The sequence below is a fragment of the Chiloscyllium punctatum genome, chromosome 14 (assembly GCF_047496795.1).
Source record: "Chiloscyllium punctatum isolate Juve2018m chromosome 14, sChiPun1.3, whole genome shotgun sequence".
Taxonomy (NCBI): domain Eukaryota; kingdom Metazoa; phylum Chordata; class Chondrichthyes; order Orectolobiformes; family Hemiscylliidae; genus Chiloscyllium; species Chiloscyllium punctatum.
The window spans coordinates 11545347-11567798 of NC_092752.1; the positions used below are offsets into that span (position 1 = coordinate 11545347).

The window sequence follows — 22452 nt, forward strand, 5'->3', positions numbered from 1 at the left end:
AGCTGAGCCAATCTCAGTCCAGGTCATAAGGGATTGTGACCTGGACTGAGTTGAATCTACAATGTTCTGTCATTAGGGGCCACTGATCAAGTCCAGCATCTGGATTTGAAGGGGGCAAAGGCCCACATACTGCCTGTACCCAGATTATTCAATTATAATTTAATATTCAACAAGCTGAGTCAAGCTGCCAGATCTAACAGTCCTGATCCTCTTACCTTCAAAGGTTTTTTCAAGTCAACATCTGAATGAATGCTGAGCTCCCTCAAGGCATCACTGACCAGATTACTCCGCTGAACATGCAAAACCAGGAAGGGGCTACTGGTCAGGAAAGGGCCCAGGGTGAGAAGCATAAAGATGTTCTCCAGGCTGGTCCTGTTCACCGCTATCTGTTTAACAGGACCACAGAGCAGCATCACCATTTGAAAGAATCTCCATTAAAATCTTAACACTCCTTTAAGTCCCACAACTGTATATTACCCTGTTAAAAATCACACAACACCAGGTTATGTTTGCTGGACAATATTGTCTAGCTAACACCAACAGTTACAGTTAATCTGAGGATGTGACTTTTTAAAAATAAGTTTTGTGATTTACACATGAAAGTAGTGAAACTATCATGGTATTCGAACAGATGAAAGACTCCACAAACAATCCAGGTCTTTTTCAATGTATAATTTCAGTTACATCACACTGTAAACTTTTTCTATAAATTCTGTGTCTTACAATTGTGTCCTCCACAACCACCTGATGAAGGAACAGCGCTCCGAAAGCTAGTGCTTCCAAATAAGCCTGTTGGATTATAACCTGGTGTTGTGAGATTTTTAACTTTGTACACCCCAGTCCAACACCGGCATCTTCAAATCATGTATATTACCCAGTTATGTATCACACACACTTCACTCTGTTGTCTGCAGCCAATTGGGAATTCCCTCTTTAACTGTGCTCTGCATTTCCCCACTCATACCCCAGCCCTGTTCAACAATCAACTCTGTGCTCACTCATCTACATTGACTCCAGTACTGAACACCAAAATGACTCATCTTCAAATCCTTCCCAGCCCTCTACTTATCTTTGTAAACTCCCCCAGCCCGATAACCCTGAGTTTCTCCAAGAATGCCCTCCTCTCCATTGGCAGCACCTTCCAAATTCATGACCACTCTGATCTAAAAGGGCAGCAGAAACATCACCACCCGCACACCCCACCCCCCCACTTCCATATCACTCGCCGGCCTGACTAGAATCTGAATGTTGTTCCTTCACTGTCGTTGGGTTAAAGTCACAGAACTCCTTTCTTAAAAATAATGTGGGGGGACCTACGTCACTAGACATGCAGCAGTTCATGAAGGTGTCTCACCACCAACTTCTCAAAGGCATCTAGGCATGGGCAATATATGCCGGTCCAGTCAGTGATGCCCACATCCTGTTATGCCAGCATCCCAAGGATGAAATCACCATTTCCATCACACTGCTATTGGCAGCCACTGACTAGATCCCAGATTGTGGCAAACGTGTACTGCAATTTCTTATGAGACACAGTTACGTTTTACCACTAGTCCCAATATAACATACCTGCATCTGTAACGCAGCTTCTGTCTGTAACATCTTTGTCTTTGCCTGAGCATTCAAGACAAAAGGGTAGGAGCAGAAAGCAATGGGGACCTGGAAAGAATCAGGAAGCAAATCTTAAGGCAAAGCAGAAAAACGCACAAAGTAATAGAAGGAGAAAATCTTGCTCAACCAAGAGCTGGCACAGTGTCTCAGGGGTGATATGGTGGCTCAGTGGTTAGCACTGCTGCCTCACTGCACCAGGGATCTGGGTTCAATTCCATCCTCAGGCGACTGTCTCTGTAGAGTTTGCACATTCTCCCAGTGTCTGTGTGGGCTTCCTCCCACAGTCCAACGACGTGCAGGTTAGGTAGGCTAGCCATGGAAAATGCAGGGTTTCATGGATAAGTTAAGGAGGTGGGTGTGGGTGGGACATTCTTCGGTGTAGACTCGATGGTCCGAATGGCCTGCTTCTACATTGTAGGGATTCCATGATTTTATGAACCAGAGTCCTGGAGGAGCAGTCCACTATCAAAACTGGGGAAAGTTTAAACAGGGGAATGGGAACTAGAATAGACTGAAAGTGATTTACAAAAGGGGTAAGTATACGCGAGGAAAAACTTCTGTCACTCAGTGAGTAGTTAGGGTATGGGATGCAGTCCCTGGAGGTGTGGAGGAGGCAGGTTCAACTTAAGCATCCCGGGAGAATTGGATGACTATTTGGAGAGAAATAACGTGCAAGGTTATGGAGAAAAAGCAGAAATTGGCATAGTTAATGATGCTCAACAAAAGGGTCAGTGCAGATACAACGGGCTGAATGACCTCCTCCTGCATCGTCACACCTCTGCAATTTCGAATGGAACATCCAAAAGGAACCAAGGTGCACAAATGACTGGAAGAAAGAGATACACTAGAAAAGAGGCAGGCATTAGGTGGGTTCAAGTAAGATGGGATGCAAAATAGTCTAAATTAGATTGACACACTTACATACAAACTGATTGGTAAATAAGACTGAAGAGCTGCTGACACAGATAGCCATTGGAATATGATATAGTGACAGTATGGGGCAGGACTGAAAAAAAGGTTAAAAAACAGATTAAATATTCCTGAATACAAGGCACTTTGGAAAGGGAAGAAAAGAGATGGAGTGGCAAAATTGTTTAAAGGAGACTAGTACAACGTTGACGAGGAGGCTCTTCAGGGGCTCAGTGCCAAAGTGCCACCTTAATCAGATGGGACGTCAAACTGAGTCCTGAGCTGCCCTCTCAGGCAAATAAGCCCAGGACACCAGCCACAGCAGAACAGGGTGGCTGTCTGAAGTGCCCTGACCAACATTTATTCCTCAACCAAATATGTTCAGTGATTTCATCAGTCATCTCATGAGCTGAATTTGGGATCTTGCTGTGTACCATGTGGCACCAGCAACAGTCAAGAGCAACCCAATGACTGCAAAGCATGCTGGTGCACTCTGGGGACGAGACAAGGTGCTATGCAAGTGCAACTTATTCTTAGCCTACAAAAAAAGGGACAAGTTCTGAGAGATGAGGACCTCTTTTCACAGATATCCCAGTCATCCTGTTAAAAATTAAAATGACATTTGGTTTACTTACTTCTGCGATAGCTGGTTGAATTTTCTGCAAAACAAAACAGAAATCTTAGCTACAGAACAAAAGTGAAGAGATGAGTAAAGACTCAATGAACAGCCTGTCTCAACCTGCAACATTAGAAGTACGATAAGCAATGGACTTACTACTCCAGCATGTTGAGATGCCCAGTAAAGAAAATCTGTTTCAATATTGACTAAGTTATTCAGTTCGTGGATGTAGAATGCCTCGTAGTCAATATGGTTCACAGTCACATTAACCTGTGTAGAAACAAAGAGAGGAAAACAAAAACTTGGTTTAGGTGTAAGGTATTGACTAAACAAAGATTTATGCTGTGTGTGGTGTTTTAAACACAAATAAAGCTCACAAAGAAATGGAGCCAATTTAACCCTTCTCTTCAGGTGGAAATAAGACAACCAAGCAGATAACATGCCCATGCATCTACCTATTTATCCTGGAACTAAGCTTTTTAACAAATGCATTTCAGATTCAAATGGTGCAATGGAGATCTGACTGCATTTCTAACCCAATCAGCCAGCAATTTTTGCCCATCTCTCATTGCCCTTGAGAAGGCAGCAGTGAAGCACCTTTTTGAACCGTGGTAGTCCGCGTGCCATGATGGAGGGAATTCCTGTTTAACACAAAAACAAATGAGGCAACGGTGATAGACCTCCAAGTCAGGATGATGAGTGACTTAGAGAGGATCTTAAGTGTGGTGGTGGTCCCATGCATCTGCTATCTTTGTCCTTCCAAGTGGTAGAGATCATGGGTTTCCAAAGGGTGTTGAAGGAGTTTGGGTGAGTCACTACAGCACAACGTCTAGATGGGACACATTATTGCTACTGTGTATCAGTTATGGAGAGAGAGAGAGAGAGAGAGAGAGAGAGAGAGAGAGAGAGAGAGAGAGAGAGAGAGAGAGAAAGAGAGAGAGAGAGAGAGAGAGAGAACGTCTAAGACCGTGCATATAGGTATATGCCCTCTCTGGACCATAACGGGTTAAAAAGGTCACCTTCTGAAGGACAATTAGAAGTGGACAATAAATGCTGGCTAATCCAGCCCACATCTTAGGAAAGAATAAATACAGTGTATATATCAACATTGTTAAAATTGGTCTGTTACGTCCTTGCCCTGATACGTGCAAGCCGAAAAGTTCTTTCGCAATGTTTAAGTTCGCTACCAAGAAACTAAAGAATAAATAAAAAATGTCTGCAAAGCGAGCAGATTACCAAAGTTTAGGTTGGTTTACAGGCAAGTGATAGGAGAACTGCTCATCCTAGATCTGTAATAGACGTGACTGCAACTTTAAGGTCTTTAAAGCTTGTCACCAGTCCCAGGAATGGGACCACTTCCCAAGGCAAAAGGTAAATTTCCAATCTTTGATTTCAGTTAAGTACCTTGTGCAGCTTTTCCAAAATCCGGAGCGCGTCAATGATGTAATGGCTAAACACAGGAGCCAGCAGTGAGGTCTTCATCCGGGTTAGAAGGTAGACCACTGCATCTTTATAGAGCTCCACCAGCTGGCAGAAATAGCCAGCATCTACCCAGCACCACCAGTTGTCTGCAAGGAGAAAAGACCATCGGATTAAACAATCACTGGGAATAACAGGAGGTCATTATCCCCTTCGTCGGCCAAGCACTGATCCGAGAGAGTCTACATTTTATCTGCCACAGATCCCACTCCATTTTCATTCTGCCCTGCCAATGTACCTCAGCCATTGAGACAGGTCTCCATCGGAGGTCCCCCAGCACCCTCCTCCTTCTGAACACAGTCATGCTGAACAACATAAACCCCCTACCCGTCCACACGAACTCTCCCATCTCGTCATGATCCCGGGACCCAGTCTTTCACTTTTAGCCTCTCCGCTCTCTCATGCTCACGGTAAGGTAATCTATTTACTACTTCTGTGGATAATCCCCCTATTGTCCCTCTCCCTGCTGTGTTCACATCTAAAAGGGGAGGCTGAACATCCTACTCCTGAAACTATGCTCCAAAGATCCTGGAGCCTCCCGTTCAAACTCCCACCTGTCTAACAAAAACTTCCGCAGGTCTGGCAGCATCTTTGGAGAGAGAAACAGGCTTAACATTTTAAATCCAGTATGATACTTCAGAAACGGGCCATATCAGTTTTTAATTCAAATGTCTGTCCAGCAGCACTAGCATCTTATGCTGCAAGGAGGTGGCGATGGCCTAGTGGTATTATTGCTGGGCTGTTAATCCAGAGACCCAAAGGATGTTCTAGGGAGCTGGGTTCGAATCCCACCATGGCAGATGGGGGAATTTGATTCAATAAATATGTGGAATTAAGAGCCGAGTGACAACCATGAATCCATTGTTGAATTGTCAGGTAAAAAACAAAAAAAAAAAATCACCATCTGGTTCACTAATGCCCTTTAGGGAAGGAAACTGCCATCCTCGCCTGGTCTGGCCTCCACCTGACTCCAGACCCACAGCAATGCGGTTGATTCTTTACAAATAGAGATGGGCAATAAATGCCAGTGATGCCTTCAGCCCGTTAATGAGTAAGAAAAAATGTGGGGCAAGTCTTTAGCATAAACAGCCTCTTCAATCAATACATGAGTGGAGAAATTCCCCCAAGAGCTCAAACAAAGCTGTGTAATGGCAGGTAGGAGCAATCTTCACATGTTTTCCCCAACCTGGTCCTTAAACACGGGCGGAATGATTGTACAGAAAGATAGTTCAGGTCACAACAGTAAACCAACGGGGATACACACAGCCATAACCAATGCTCAGAAATGTTTGGGGAAACCAATACCAATTTAGATTCGGCATTACTTTACTTCATCAGCTCTGCATGTGCTCAGTACCTACCCAACACTTTGCTCGGGTTGGCATCCAAGTGGAGAATGGCTGCAGCGAATGGCAGAGCAAAGGTCAAATAATTCTTAGACTCTCGGAACAGGGGAAGCACCGGTAAAATCAAAAAGGCTCTCATGGCCTCAACATCAGGTGGAGAAGTCGGTAACTGGGAAATCAAATGATTCTCTAAAGTCACAGTAACCTGAAAAAGAAAAATTCAACACGGTCGTATCAAGATTATCTTCCTTTCGGATCGCTGAAGCTTAGTGGGTAGCACCCTGGGTACAAGTCCCACTCCTCCAGGCAGACACTCCATCGCAGTGCTGAGGTGGAGGAGGGAGCTTTTAGATGTTAGACCAAGGACCACCTGTCCTCTCAGGCGACCATGATAGATCTATTTTGAAGGCGAGAAAGGGAGTTCTTGCAATATTTGCCATACTACATCAAATAAGGCCACTAATTCCCACAAATGTGTGCACAAACTGGTCACCTTGTTTCCAACGTTACAGGGGTGACTTCAAAACTGATGGTAAAGAGTTTGTGGGACACTCTTGATGTTGCGAAAGGTGGGACATAAACTGAATTATTTCCTGTTCATATGTTATACGCATTTGCAATTATTTCAGTAATTGCATGTGTCTGTTTATTTCCACAGAGCAACATTGGCTTCAGATACTAAATTACTTAATGTTTTAAAACTATTGTACAGCTGATGTTTGTAACAAAGTATGAGGGTTGCTCCATGCAACTCCCAAAACAAAGACTTTACACAAAGACACTAATCCTACAAGGGAATTACCTATAATTATTCAACAGCCCTGATACAAAAAGCCCGGCCACCTTTTGATCACCCAACATCAACTACAGCAGAAGCATTCAGATAATAAGAATGCTTCATGGTGACAATAGTCAATACCAAACCATCAGCAAGAGGCATCTGCAGTCAGCCTTCCTTGTTGTATCATTGATAATGGATTGTCCATCCATGGCTGCAGCCAATAGTTGATTATTCATTTGCAGCCTCAATTCATTTCCGTAACATTTCCTTGCTTTCTGCAAGCAGGGAGTGAGAGCATTTCTCAGAGAGACAAGCAGGGTTACCTTGGTTACCAAAAAGTAAATGGCATTTTGAACCAGGACAACATTTAACAGAACCTACAGATTTTCCTAGCTTCCTGTTTCTATTTTTATACCTCATCTCTATTTGGGAACAACCCACCCCAGGGACTGTAACTATTCAATGTATGACTTTGTTCATCTGCTGCTGAAAAGTGTGGCGTTGGAAAAGCACAGCAGGTCAGGCAGCATCCGAGGTGCAGGAGAGTCGACGCTCTATACTCACTGCGTTGGCATCGGATGACTCCAGGAACTACAGAAGCCCAGTGCAGATAGAGGCAACAGGGTCTGCATTGACACTCCAAACAGCATTGCATCTACTCCCACTTCTTACCCTGGTAACCCTGCATTTTCCATGGCTAATCCACCCAATGTGCACATCTTTGGACTGTGGGAGGAAACTGGATTACCCAGAGAAAGCCCACACATACCCCACACAGACAGTCACCCAAGGCTGGAATTGAACCCAAGTCCCTGGCACTGTGAGGCAGCAGTGCTAACCACTGAGCCGCCCCAGAAGGGGATTGTGGATAGCATGAGGAAGGGGAATGGGGAATAAGGAAGAGGAATGTTGGCGTGACTGGGAAAGAGGAAAGGGGCAAGGCAGGAGGGGGTTGCAGAGGGACCGGGGAGGGGGTGAGAAAAACAAATTATTGGGAAAAACAAACTGTAGAGAGGTGAAGCATGTAGGTAAAGCAGTGTGGACAAAACCTGTTCTATGGATAGAAACTAATGTCATCTCTGTATAGTTCCAATGACGAAAATATTCAGCGGTGATCAGAATATCATTGTGTGGGGAATGTTAACTTTTATTCAGTTCTCACATAATGTTCCAACCCACTTTCAGTGTACCCAGCCAGTGGTGCATTGTCTTCTAGACTGTCCACAGTCTAAATCCCTGCATGAAATGCAGCTCATTTCATGATAACTTTGTATCCTGGGGTCTTATGCATGAAGACCAAATCAATGACACCTTCAAGTAAATCACTGGAGAAAGCCAAAGTGATTAGCATCATGGAGAATCCAGATCTTGAAAGTTCTCACTCACTCAAAGAACAAGGAACTCAAAACAACCAGGTTTCACATTCTATAATGTTAAAGGTTTACCTGATGTAGTAATTTGGCATACGGAGAATTCACCATCTTCTCAAAAAACAACATGGCAGCCTTCAAGTCAATTCCAGGATTTCGAGCACTAGTTTTAAAGTGCTCATCATTACTGCAAGGGATCAAAATATGTACTAGTTATGGAAAACCTGTCCATATTCTTCCATCTCTTACCTTATCTTCTTTATTAAAACATCAAAGTAATTTGTTGTCAGAATCCAGTGCTTTTCATTCTGATAATCCATATAATTACAAAAAACAAATACCTTTCGAACAAATCTTTTTTATGTATTAATATGATTCTGGGCATAGATTGAGGTACTGAGATTTCTCCTACTGTGGCCAGTTATAAAACAAAATTCAGGATAACACCTTAGAATAGCACATTCTGGATCCAAGCAGAGAGCAGGTCATGCGATGTCTGGTATAGCAGAACAAGATAATTGGTGATATTATAACGACATATGGAAGGGGAATAAAGCAGAGCTTGCTAAGTGAATGGGCAAATCAGGTTCTGATGAAAGGTCCACTAGACTTTAAATATTAACTCTGTTTTCTCTCCACAGATGCTGCCAGACCTGTTAAGTTTTTCCAGGAATTTCTGTTTTGTTTGTTTTAGATCTCCAGAATCCACAGTTCTTTGCTTTAGTTTAAGACAAATTAGGTTTAGAGAAAAGGTCAGTAGAGATGGAGTGGGCAGACACTCAAGGATATATTCAGAATAGACAAAACAGGTACATTCTCAGAAAGAACATTTTCAAAAAGGAGAATTCACTCTCCATGGTTAAATTAAAAATAGTACCTAGCGCTGGAAAGATATGTGGCAGGTCAGAAGACTGGGCAGAAAATAAAAACAAAGAATGATTTAAAAATTAATAAGGAGAGAGAAACCTAACTGGTACATGACCATGTAACAGCTGTATCTTTCAATGCATCAGAAAAGCAAGTTAAAGGTTCTGAGATGCATTGAGGCAAACTCTGCTCAAAGCCTTCAGCGAAAGGGAAAACAAGACAAATTAACTTGGCAACTTTAAGGTATGGGTCAAACAAAAGCCAGGGAAGAGCGGAGGAGAGGAGAGAAATTCTGATTAGCTGGAATTCAAGGGGAACAGGTGTAGATTCAACAGTAACTTACCCCAAATTGCTTCCCCAATCCCTCCACTCAAATTATTAACTTATTCCCAACTGAACGCTAGGATTAAAGCTGGCCCCACCAGCCTCCTGCAGAATCCAAAAAGGAGCTGCACAAACAAAGGGATCCTGGTGTCAGGATTGCCCTGGAATCTCCAGGAGCTGAGGGTTAACCTCTCTGACACTGCTGACAATGACCAAGGGAAAAGTTATAAGCTCAGAGTCTTCATCACATGCCAGTCATCAAACACGTACCTAGTCTAATCCAATTTTCCATCACTTGGCCTGTAACTTTGTATATGTTATGGAATTTTTATAAGATCATCTAAATGCTTCTTAAATAGCGTGAGGATTCTTGTCTCTGATATCCTTATAGGCATTGGTTCCAGATACCCACCGTTCTCTGGATGGGTAATGAGACCTTTACTGAAATTCCCTGTGGAACAACTCAAAGGAGGCTGCTATCCCGTCACCAAGTCACCTTTTATTTACAAATGCATAGCACATGACACTGATCCAGCTGCTAGAGTGAACAAAACCCCTGACACAACTTTTATTTTTTTAATTTTTTTTTCATGTACTGGCGTTTTATTATTAGCTTCCACGGTACATGAGGTGTCCCCTTCGGCAGCAAGACAGCACAGTTGGCGAAAGACTCATCCAATCAGCTTCTGAGTTGACATTAAGGGTGAACAAAAAAAAAAATACAGGGCAAAAATTCTGATACTCCTTTTAATCTGTCAGCCAGGGCTCCCTGATTGGACAAGGTTAACAGCCCAATCAGGACAGTCATATTCTAGAAGGTCCCCCTGGCTGACCTCATTTCAAATCACTAAGCCCTATTAACCTCCCCCTCCTTACCTTTAAACGCTATCCCCTAATCACTAACTCCTCTACTAAAGGGGAAAAGGTTCTCCCTATTTATGCCATCATAACGTTGTACACCTCAATTAGATCCCTCCTTAGCCTTCTCCACTCTGAGGAAAATAACTCCAGCCTATCTCATCCATCTTTGTTGCAGAATCACTCCAGCCCTGGCAACATCCCAATGATTTTCTGCACCCTCTCTACTGCAATCACATCTATCCTATCGTGTGACACCAGAACTGCTTACAGTACTCCACCCGTGGCCTAACTAATGTATTTAGAAACCTTTACAAAATAAAAACAACTAGCTTTCTTCCCTCGTACCTTCTCTTTGAGGCATCGAGAACAATGGGAGCGTAGAAGGCTGTTTGAGTGAAAGTAAGAATTATCCAATCAAATCAGTGAGCAGGAGATTGACAGGTAACAAATGGTCAGAGGGCATTGTGGCTGGTGATGGGAAAAAATCTCCAAGTATATCTCTGATCTGAGGACAACCCCATTAGCCCATCCCTAATTACCCAGGAGGGGTAATTAAGAGTCAACCACATTGCTGTGGGTCTGGAGTCCCATGAAGGCCAGACCAGATTAAGATGGCAGTTTCCTGTTCCTGACCAAACCAAATAAATCCTGAAAAGTAAAGAGCCATTGCACAGCCCTAACTTTACCACACTGCAACCGTGTAATTTTTCTAACCTTTTTGGATCACCAGGCTGCATTCCCTTGACACACACAAAGAGAGAACTGTGGTCACATTCAAAATCAATTACTGTACTTACCGATGATCAAGGAAACTGCCATTCAAACTCGCAGGTGATGAAAATATTGCATTTAATTCGCTGAGAAAAAAGCAGAAGTACAGGTTAGTGGATTAAGCATCATCATAAAGGCTGCTTTCACATGTGACCCAGCCACAAGATCACAGACTTTCAGTGGTAATATTTCACATCTGATTGAATCAAGGATTGCCTTGGATTGGAGTAAACGGGAGTCATTTTCAACCATCAGGCCCAATATCTCCTCAATTCATTCCAAGAGCCCAAGTCTTACCAGTCTTGTGGTTTGCTGGCCAGCTTTACAAATGGGAACCAAGTTCTTCCCTTTCAAATTTGGGAAGATGGCTGCTAGCATCCTACGCCCTCGCAAAAGCACAGGGAGGGCATCTACTGCATAACCTGTGTCCATTCATAACTGGTAGTGGACTCCTATTCCACTTAAAGCTCTCAAAGGCAGCAAACACAAAACCATAAGTAAACACATTTGTATGAAATGGGGCCATCAAGCCTGCTCCACCATGCAATAAAGATCACGGCTAATCTTGGCAATTGAACGGTTAGCTGAAACTATTAGAAGGCACTCTGAAAACAGTAGCGCCAAAAGTGGGAATGGGGGAGCATAAGATTACCCTATATGCAGACGATGTCCTTTTATTCTTGGCTGATCCGGAGAAGTCTGTTCCCCGACTGATCCAAACAATTAATTCATCTGGTAGTTTTTCGGGTTATTGGATCAATTTCACAAAATCGGAAGCCATGCTAGTAGGGGGCCTAGTGGAGGTGCCTAACTTGAAGGATAAAATGCAATTCCCGTTTAGATGGTCACCAAAATGTTTTCTGTGTTTGGGAATTTTTATTATCCCTTCCTTCCACCAGCTGTAGAAGGCTAACTTTGTACAATCACTAGAGAGAGAAAACAGGATTTGCAGCGGTGGGAGGGATCACTGTTATCATGGCTGGGCCGAATAGTCCTGATTAAGTTGAATGTCCTTCCCCGACTGGTATATCCCATGAGAATGCTCACATTACTGTTGTCTAGACAAGTATTACGGAGGATTAATGGTTGGCTACGGTCCTTTATTTGGTGCCATAGGCGCCCTCTAATTAAATTCACTATATTACAGCTTTTGCAGCTGAGTGAGGGGTGGATCTTCCAGATTTGAAGAAATACCAAATAAGTGCTCTGTTAGCATATGTTGGTGACTGGGTACGGGGGAATTGAGAATCGATATGGCTTGATATTGAAGTCTCACAGTCAAAATGTCCTCTAATTAAGTTATTACTTATGGACAAGATGAAATCCATGACCCAGCAATGTAATAGCCCAATTATCTTGAACACAGCGAAAGCTTGGAGGATAATGAGGCAAAGCAAGGGCAATTGGCTTAAGACTTAGCCATTTACCCTGCTGGTAGGAGCCCAAGGATTTAAACCTGGAGCAATGGATTCTGGCTTTAAGACATGGGAGAACAAAGGAATTCTATGTTTGGGAGATTTATTTGAGGGAAGAGGTCTTGATGTCATTTAGTCAGTTAAGTCAGAATTATGGATTGTCCAATAAGGACCTTTTCCGATACTTCCAGGTAATGAATTATATACAGAGGAAGACCACACTCCTGGCCCAATGTTATAAATCAGATGGGGAGAAAAGGGTACTCCAGTGTACAGGTACTCTTTCATTTAGTATTTTATATCATTTACAGAAAGGCCGTGCTCTGGTGGATATGGAAGGACTCTGTAAGACGTGGAACTGAGTTTGGAGAGGACATTTCACCGGAGATATGGGAAGATACCTGGGGGAATGCAAGGAAAATTTCAGTACGTAACAGAGCAATTGAAGATCTTACACAGAGCTCATATGGCACCAAAGGCTAGCTATGTTTAAGACAAGAGTGTCACCAGAATGTCCCAAATGCAAAATTAATATAGGCACTCCCACACGTTGGATGTTGCAACATGACCAATAACAAAGATATTAAAGTTCTCTAGTAAGGGAGCTAAAGGACATTCTAGGGATGGAAATTAATATGGATCCAGTCATTCTTCTTTTGGGGTTACCAAATTTGCCCACTCTGGGGCAACACGGAAAGAGACTGTGTAATATCCTTGCCCATTGCGCGAGGAAGAACATTCTACTGAATTGGATGTCAGAAAAACCACCAGGTCGTATGGAGTAGCGTAGGCTGATGATGGAGCGAGGAGATGACGAGAAGGAAAAGAATATGGGTACTGTAGGGGGTACTCCAAGGGATGGGAGCCTCATTGGAGATGTGATGAGTAAGATAGAATAAAGTAGTGAGATATTATTTAAGTAATTTGAATGTAGTTTAAGCTAGTATTTATTTAATATGTTTGTGGTTTAGTTTTAGTTAAGTAGATATGTTTCTTTGGTAGAATAGTGGGTTGTTTATTAACAATGGTACTATGCTATGGCTTTGTTCTTTGTACCTTTTGTTTCTGTTTTGATGGCTTTTTTAAAATATATAAATGTTTTGTAAAAGATTTAAAAAAGCTTTTCAATAAAAATATTTATATAAAAAAGAAAGATCACAGTTGATCAGCATTCCCTCCAAGATGTACAGCTGTGCAGATGCACGGGAATTCCAGTGTTCAGCATGCCGATTGCTATGATAACTTCTGGTGCTTGAAGTCACTGCACACACACTGGCCTGAGATACCCGTAGCTGGTAACAAAATTACAGGCAACCTTGGGCTCAAAAATGTTTTCTAGCTATCTGCTATTCCATTTAAACCACTTGTCAGAGAAAAGTATATGTAACTCTGCCTTAAAAACATTTAATGATGCTGCAACAAGTGCAGAGAATTCCACCAGCTCTCAACCCTCAAATTTTTTTCTCTTGACTTTCATCTTAAATTCTCATATTCCTAAACAGTGTGTGGTAGTTCTAGTCTCTTCCACACACAGGGAACCATCCCTTTCAGCATCTATCCTGTCGAGGCTTCTCAGGATCTAATCGTGTTTCAATCATATTCCCTTTCAGTCATCTGAACTCCAACAGCCTCGGACACAACCTTTCCTCATAAGATCACAGCCACATCCCAAGAATCATAAAACTGTATCAGACAGGTGATATCTTATAGGATTTGCTTCATCCAGTGTGTATGCAATTTACAGGCCTGTCTTTTCATGCATTTTACAACATTCTAATGAAAAAGACTCAGTGATATGAGGAAAGATGTTTTGAGCAGCGAGTGGTTAGGATTTGGAACTCTCTGCCTGGCAATGCACTGTAGTAGAGGCAGATTTAATCATGCATTTTGAAAGCTACTGAATACTAAATAAAGAGAAAAAAATTCAGGGTTATGAACGTGGAGATGTGGGAATAGGCACATTGTCCTTGAAGACAGCTAGTATGGGCTCAATGACTAATAGCTCTCCTCCTGTGTCATAACTATTTTATGATATAGTGGATTGAGTAAGGGAGAATTTTATCAGTATGTAAATGTCAGAGTTATGATGTTTGGTAGGCGAGTGGAGAATGTGGAATTGCCTTCTGTACTTACTGCACGAAACAATCCCTAAGTTGAAGGGTCTGTTTCCATGCTGTACATCTCTATGACTCTAGGACTCTATGACTGCATCCAGCACATCTCACAATAAGTTCCTCAAAGCTGTGCCCAGACCCAGAGAACAACTTGGAGGGAACATCGACTTGAAAAAGGTAGCTCAGAACTGCCCCTGAGAGTGATAGAGTAGATGGAGATGGAGGTGGGTGAGAATAGGGCCAAATCTATAAACGATAACATAAATTAAAGAAAGTACATGTTGACAATTCTGAAGTTGCCCCCAACACAGGAATTATTTAAAATGTGACAGAAACTGGACAGTTCCTCCACTGAGGATATCTAGAAGAGAGTATAATGTTTAATTAAAGCTAGACCTTTGAGAAATACAAGTAAGAATGACTACTTTAGTGATAATCTTGAACTCTTTCTGGGGGTCAAGTGAAATATTCAAAGACTGAGGTTGACATATTTTCTGAACTAAGAGTATCAGGAGGCAAGCTACAAGAATAGTTCGTAGCTAACTGCAACTCAGCTACTCAGAAAAGGTACAACAATCTTGGTCTAGTTACTTCAAGTAGCATAGAACAAATGGTTACCTGCCAGAATCTATAATAATTCAGCATTGCAGTAGGTGGTGTAGATATAGAATTATTAATAGTCAAATAAATAAGGTGTGGCACTTAACTGGAAACACTGATAAGGGGAAGAACTGGAATATGTATACTGGAATCAAAACATTTAACATTGAAATCATACTAGCCACTGTAAACACAATAGAAAGAAAGATAATCACCTTAACACACACAAAAGGGATATAGTTATTGGAATACCTGCAGATGCTAGGGACCACTGTAATCTGTTGAAGGGAAATAGTGATAGACAGGAAACTGGTCTGGAACGGAAGGAAGAAACATTCTGTTGATTTTGTAGAGTCAAAAGGATTATTTAACCCGGAGCCAAGACAATTGTCCTAGCTGGGTGTGGTGGGGTGCTGTGTGAAAGACAAAAGGATGCCACCATAGTGGAATGCACACCAACAGGAACTCCATTAACAGAACAAAAGGGATCCAATGCTCAAGTACACACACTGGGATAGGAGTCTTTAGTTTTACAATATATAAACCAGAGTTGAGAGAGAGTAGTGTGAAATCCTGTAATTATTGTACATATCCTATAAAATTATGCTACTCAAGAAAGCTACTTAACCATATTTTACCTTTAAGATGCATAAACATAAAAATCAAATTTCAACCAGCAAAACAGTCTCTCAGAATGCTAAGTCTTCTGTGTGTACTTGTCAAATGAACCTGCTGTCTTGTTTCAACTAGCTATTGTCTCCTTTACAGTATCATTTCAGAATCCATCATTCACGAATCGGTTTCACAGATCATAGTTGTACAGGGAATCTGATAGAGGGATACAGGAATGAATATCAGATGGTTCTTCTCTCCCCAGGAAGTATACAGCCTCAGGAATGAACTAGGAGAAAAGTAGCAATGCAGATGCTGGAGAGTCAGAGTTGAATAGTATGACGCTGGAAAAGCACTGCAGGTCATGCAGCATCCAAGCAGCAGGAGAGTTGATGCCTCAGGCAGAAGCCCTTCACCAGGGACTGTTGGCTGGTGTGGTGAGCTCTTTACAGGGAGTGAGCCAAACTGGTTTCTAACTCAGGAAATTGTCTTTACACAGAACATTGGTCTATCTGATTTCCTGAACTTGTCTCAATCATCTGAGGTGATTGGAGAGTAATAACAAAAAAGATGATAATTTCCCTTCTTAGATCTTTAGTTTTTATAACCTTCTCTAGATGATGATGTGGTTGCATGGGGTGGTGTGGAGAAATGTTTTGCAAGGGTGGTCCCACCACGAGTGTGGAGTAGGCTTGAGCAGCCAACTTTATTTCTGTATGTCTGGGCCAAAGTATCAGGCCACTAACTTAATTTAGGAGAAACCAACTGGTTTCATGCAGTTAACTACAGCCAGCACCCAACTAGTTCTACTTCCTGGTATGACATCATCCTTACACATTCAGTACCAGTCCAGGTTAATAATTGGAACAAGGTTCCGCAGGCAAGCTGCCAATTCGGATTGGCTCATAAGCCAGGAGGTTGGGAGATTTCACCACATGACTTTGCATTTCAAAAAAATTGGTGCCCTGGTACATTATTCGCCACAGAAAACAGACTAATGATGGCAGCAAGAATACCCATAGTCCCCTGCACTTCCAAAACCACTCTATTCATGACACATTTCAATGGAATCTTGTTTGGAGTTAAATTCTGCCCCAGTGTTAACTTGGTCAAGCAACTAGCAACTTTAAGTCAGAGAAATATGATTTTTACATTGTGGTCATTTCCACCAGCCCATTCCACCATTCACTGAGATTATGCTGCTCTGTTCCGAAGTTGTCTTTGGACTCAAAATGTTAAGTCTTATTTCTCTCTCTACAGGCTTGTTGAGTTTCTCCAGAACTTCCTGTTTTTATTTCAGATCTACAGCAACCTCAGCATTTTGCTTTCATGTGGCTAATCTGATTGTGGTCTCAATTCCACTTGCATGACTGTGCCCCATAACTCTCAAATTTGTTGTCAATCAAAAATTTATTGAACTTGTCCTCAAATAAATTCAATGATCCAGCTTCCACTGCTTTCTGGGAAAGAAAACTCCACAGACCATCAGTTCATTGAGAGAAAAAGAATTCTTCTCATCTCCATCTTAAACGTACACCTCTTATCCTTAAGCTAAGTCCACCAGTTCTAGACAAGAGAAAATATCTGCCCATTATCCACAAAATCAAGACTCCTCAGGATCTTATAAGTTTTAGTAAGATAACCAAGCTCTTTGCAAAATCAGAATGGGCAATCCATTCAACCCTTCTCCATTGTTTAGCATTATACCTGTGGGGACGGGCAGCAGACAGACAGAATTTCATTCTATAGAAAAGGGAAGGCAGGAGGGCTGACCCAATTGAGGTAATTAGAAAGGATTTGATGGGGTGGGCAGAGAGATGTTTCCAAGTGAGGGATTGTGTGCAAGCATCTCAGAACCCTGGAGCAACTTTGAGGATGTCACTGAGCTACATATAAATGAGCAGAGTGGACAAGAGAATCCTAGACTAGACTAGAACCTGTACATGAACGCAGGAAGACAATATATTAGTCCATATCCAATGGTACTGTAAAACGTGGGGGCAGAAGTAGACCATTCAGCCCATCAAGTCTGCTCTGCGATTCAATGAGGTCATGGCTGATGTGATAATCCTCAACTCTAATTAACTGCCTTTTCCCTATACCTCTCGATTTCCTGACTAATTAAAACTCTGCATAGCTCAGTTTGAAATATACTTAACAACACAGCCTCTACAGCTCTCGGTGGTAAAGAATTCATAGAATCACAACTCTGAGTTAGGTTTTCTCCGAACTTTTCTCTACTCTGAGATGATGTACTGTAATGCTGGAGACAGAACACTGCAGCGCCTACCTTGTCAAACTCCCAGTCAGAGCCTGGTAAACCTATGACTACCATGTAAAGCAGTGTTTACCACTAATGTGTAATAAACAGTGTTACTTCTGAGCCCGAGGATAGTTCACTCCACCTGCTCCTTGACCAGTCTGTAAAGAGCCCAAACTCCATAAAAGGTGACCATAACTCAGGATCATAAGCATAGGACAACCACCAATAAATCCAACTGGGAATTCAGTAAAAACAGCTTACCTAGAGAATGGTAAGAAAAGGGAACGTATAAAATATTAAAGGTAATTATCACAGATTTTTTTTTTAAAGGTTTGACATACAAGGAGTAAAGAAAAAACTCAAAAGGAGCACAATGGGTCCACTGAGCTGAATATGACTTTACACAATCAATCCAGGCTGGATGTAAACACTGAAGCCAGAAGTCAGTGAGAGTGGTCATCTACCCAGTGGCCCAAGGCTGCACATCCAGCCAGGAAGAGGGAATGTACCACAAGGGAAGTAGAGCTTTAGGGGAAAAAAAACATGAGCAAGAAGAAACAGAAACTTTCACAATTTGTGACTGAAGCTGAAAAGCTGGACAATTTTCTTTGTTGAAAGGAAGTTCCTTTGAGAAACCAGGGAGTGAAAAATTTCTCAATATCACAAAGCTGACAATTTTAGTCTCCAAGGGGTCCGTATGGTGCAGTGGCAGTGTTCCGATTTCTGAGCCAGGAGGCCCAGGTTCAAGTCCCACTTGCTCCAGAGGCATGTCATAGTGTCTCTGATCAGGCGATGAATTTAGGCCCTCTTTAGGTACTGCGATTTTTGAGAAGATTTGTAGCTCAAGTTGAGGTTCAGATTCTAAGTTTGCTGGAAGGTTTGTTCTCAGATGTTTTGTCACCATACTAGGTCACATCATCAGTGTGCCTCTGGTGAAGCGCTGACATTCTGTCTGCTCTCTATTGATGTCTCTTGGTCTGTTACGACAGGTGATATCATTTCCAGTTCCTTTTCTCAGAGGTTGGTAAACGGGGTCCAAACCGATAAGTTTATTGATGGAGCTCCGGTTTGAATGCCAGATCTCTAGGAATTTCCGTGCATGTTTCCGTTTAGCTGTCCTAGGATGGACATGTTGTCCCAGTCGACATAGTGTCCTCCTTCACCTGTGTATCAGGATACTAGTGATAGTTGCTCATGTCTTTTGGTGGCTGGTTGGTGCTCGTGTATCCTGGTGGCTATTTTCCTTCGTGTCTGTCTGATGTAGTGTTTATTGCAATTCTTGTATTTTGTTTATGATATTTGTTTTGCTGGCTGTTGATACAGGGTATTTTAGATTCATCAGTAGCTGTTTCAGCATGTTGGTAGGTTTATGGACTACCATGATGCCAAGGGGTCAGAGCAGTCTGGTCGTCATCTCCAAGATGTCTTTGATATATGGTAGTATGGCTAGAGTCTCTGGGCGTGTTGTGTCTTCTTGTTTGAGTTTAAGAATTGGCAGACTGTGCTTATCGGGTACCCATTGTTCTTGAAGATGTTGTGTAAGTATTTTTCTTCTGTTGCTCGTAGTTCCTGGGTGCTGCAGTGTGTTGTGGCCTGTTTAAATAATGTCCTGACGCAGGTCCTTTTGTGGATGTTGAGATGATTGCTCCTGTAGTTGAGTATCTGGTCTGTGTGTGTATTCCTCTTAGGAACTCTCCAAGGCAAAGTTGGGAGCCTACCATGGTAACGGAAATTGCAAAAAGCAAGACAAGCTAGATCCAACACTAGGCCTGGAAATGGTGCTGGAAAAGGAAGTAAACACCAGGCCAACTAGCCATAAAGACGGATGCCTCACTGAAGGAGACAGGAGGGGCAGGCACTTCATTCTGTCATTGCTTAATAAGAGGAGATTCCAGACCACACATGAGAAGCACACATCCTGAAGTAAATCTTCAGAGAGACACCAAGAACCATGAGGCGAGATCTGCACGGAGAACAAAGTTGGCCAACTTTGCTCGAATTGACTTTTCCTACTGGCAGGCCAAGCAGCAAAGGAGCAGCAGCAGGAGGAGGAGCAGCAGCGAGTGTTTAAAAAGACCAGGGACCAAGTGAGAGCGTGGAGGTGGAAATGCAGGTTTTGGTAAGCAACATGAGGAACTGTAACATGTCAGTTGTTGTTGGGGGGGGGTCCAGTCAGTCAGTCTGAACTCCATCCGATGTTTCTTTCAGCTTCATAATGGATCCTGCCCAGAATTCCAATGTGGGGGGTCAGGTCCTCCAGCCCAGAGAGTCAGAAAATGGACTAGGTGGATTTTATCTGAAAGTCTCTTTCTAAAAATGTTGTTTTCTTTATATTATTATTGTGGAAGGACTCTTATTCTGAACTTTTTATTTCTTTATTTTTCTAATTTATTTCTATGATTTTGTACTTTTGCTGGACTTTTAAATAAAATTTTTTTTTACACTTAAGTGTCTGTACCTAGGTACCTAAGATGGTGCCATAAGTGACAACCTCTAACCTTTCCACTGTACTCATGTGAGTACATGTGACAATAAAGCTAAAACAAGTCAATTCAATCAAATTAAAGACACTTGTCAGAGCTAGATCAAAACTTACTTAAGTACGTCCTTCCCTGAAAGGCTTAGCATCCACCGATTCACGTTGTTATTGATTATCCTGACACGCTTCAAATGATCCAAACAGCGGAAATCATCAGGGACTTGTGAATTCTAGAAGGATACATAAAGTGGAGACAAAAAGGAGGAGACAAAGATATCATGTGTGCTCAACTCGAAACATGAAAAAAAACAAATCTCCTGCTGCTCAACTCTGACGTTTTAACACCAAAAGACATTGGACTAGAAGTAGGCCATTCAGCCCATCAACTCTGCTCCACCATTCAAGGAGTTCATGGTTGATTTGGTTTTATTTTAGGCCTATAGGGAGATTCAAACCAAAACACCCTCCACTTCAGACTTCACTAATCCAGTAAACAGTTGACAGGTGCGCCCACACACACAAAACACACATAGTTAATCACAAGGACAGGATCTTATTTGCTGATTTAGACCTAAATCAAATCCCCATGTTTGCACAATCTTGCATCATAGAAACAAACAGGGAGAGGCCATTCAGCCAGTCAAACCTGTGCCAACCCCAACCGAGAATAATGCAGCCAGTCCTACTCCCCTCCCTTTCTTAGTTTTCACTTATGTTCTGCAGATGAAGAAAACCTAAAGCACTTCACAGCTAATGAAGCTTTTTTAAAAAGCAAGCTCCTTTACTGCTGTGGCATAAACACAACAGCTAATTTACCGCCAGAAAGGTTCCACAGACAGCAAAGAGAAATGTTGAGATACTTCGTTCCCACTGTTTCTGGTTAGCAGCCACACAACACTGGACGGTGTATGTTTTCACGATTGAAAGGGAACAGGTGCTTCAATTTCAGCTGACCATTGCTAGATACTAACCACTCCGACAGTGGACAAACTGTTGTCTTGTACTTGTTCAAAGCAGCTGACAGGTCATACAAACTATTCTCAGATTTAAAATCTTAGCTTAATAATCAAAACTAGAAAATCTGCATTTCATAAATATATTTCATAAAATCAGTGTTTCTCATTCCACATGTCCAAATCTACATCATTCAAAATTATTAACAGGAATCCTTACTAAGATACAGGATACATGAAGGCCAGTAGTGTCCACATTCATAATTCAACCTTTTCATTCAATGAGCACATGGCTATTTTCACTTCAATATCATTTCCCTATACTATCCCATCAATACCATGGCATGCTTTTAATGGGCAGATATCAATCAAATCCAAACTTGAACACGGTCAGCAAGGCAGCCTTTACTGCTTTTAAGAAGTGTCACACCCGAAACATCGACTTCTCCACCTCCTGATGCTGCCTGGCTTGCTGTGTACTTCCAGCCTCCTGCCAGTCTATTTTTACTGCTCTCTGGGGCAGTGAATTCCATAGAGTCTGAGTGAATTGGCTCCCCAGCCTCTCAATTCTGCATGGCCTGCCCTTTATACTAAGACTGTGTTGCTGGCTCTAGACCATCAATGAAGAACGAATCAAAAATTACCATATCCTATGATCCTTCAGCACATCCCTTCTACCTTTAAAAATCAAGGAATCACACCCTTGAAGCATTGACAGGGGTATTTAATGGGTTTGGTCTCACCTCATGGTAAAAGAAAAGGGCGAAACTCTGATCTCCTCCACAGCAAACATGTTTCAGCACACGATACATGGACTGATCTGCCGACAGATCAAAGCAAGTCTCAATGCACACAATAGCTTATGGTTCAGAAAATACCATTAGATTAAAATAATCAACAATTCACTGGCTTAAACCTTGAGGCTCACGAAATACCCACCCAACAAGTGGTCTTTCAACACAGAAATTATCCATTAAGCTACTGGTACTGGCTGCACAGTACGAGAAAGCACAACTGCATCAGGAGATGAATAAGACGGAGGTGAATCCTGGGGCATTGTTTCTAATCTATGTCTTAG

The 22452-nt window shown here is 42.2% G+C and overlaps 1 protein-coding gene across 2 annotated transcripts in view; it reads right to left on the bottom strand.

Moving 5' to 3' along the window:
* The window catches only part of LOC140485594 (probable E3 ubiquitin-protein ligase HERC3), a 93127-nt gene that overhangs the window by 20386 nt on the left and 50289 nt on the right, over positions 1–22452 (bottom strand). For both annotated transcript variants that reach the window (XM_072583881.1, XM_072583882.1), the window contains exons 9-18: positions 22118–22194; positions 20539–20651; positions 10965–11024; positions 8191–8302; positions 5980–6169; positions 4544–4707; positions 3296–3409; positions 3156–3179; positions 1570–1659; positions 216–386 (exon numbers count right to left, since the gene is read on the bottom strand). In XM_072583881.1, coding sequence (XP_072439982.1) covers positions 216–386; positions 1570–1659; positions 3156–3179; positions 3296–3409; positions 4544–4707; positions 5980–6169; positions 8191–8302; positions 10965–11024; positions 20539–20651; positions 22118–22194 — 1115 coding nt within the window. The remainder of the gene's footprint in view (positions 1–215; positions 387–1569; positions 1660–3155; positions 3180–3295; positions 3410–4543; positions 4708–5979; positions 6170–8190; positions 8303–10964; positions 11025–20538; positions 20652–22117; positions 22195–22452) is intronic.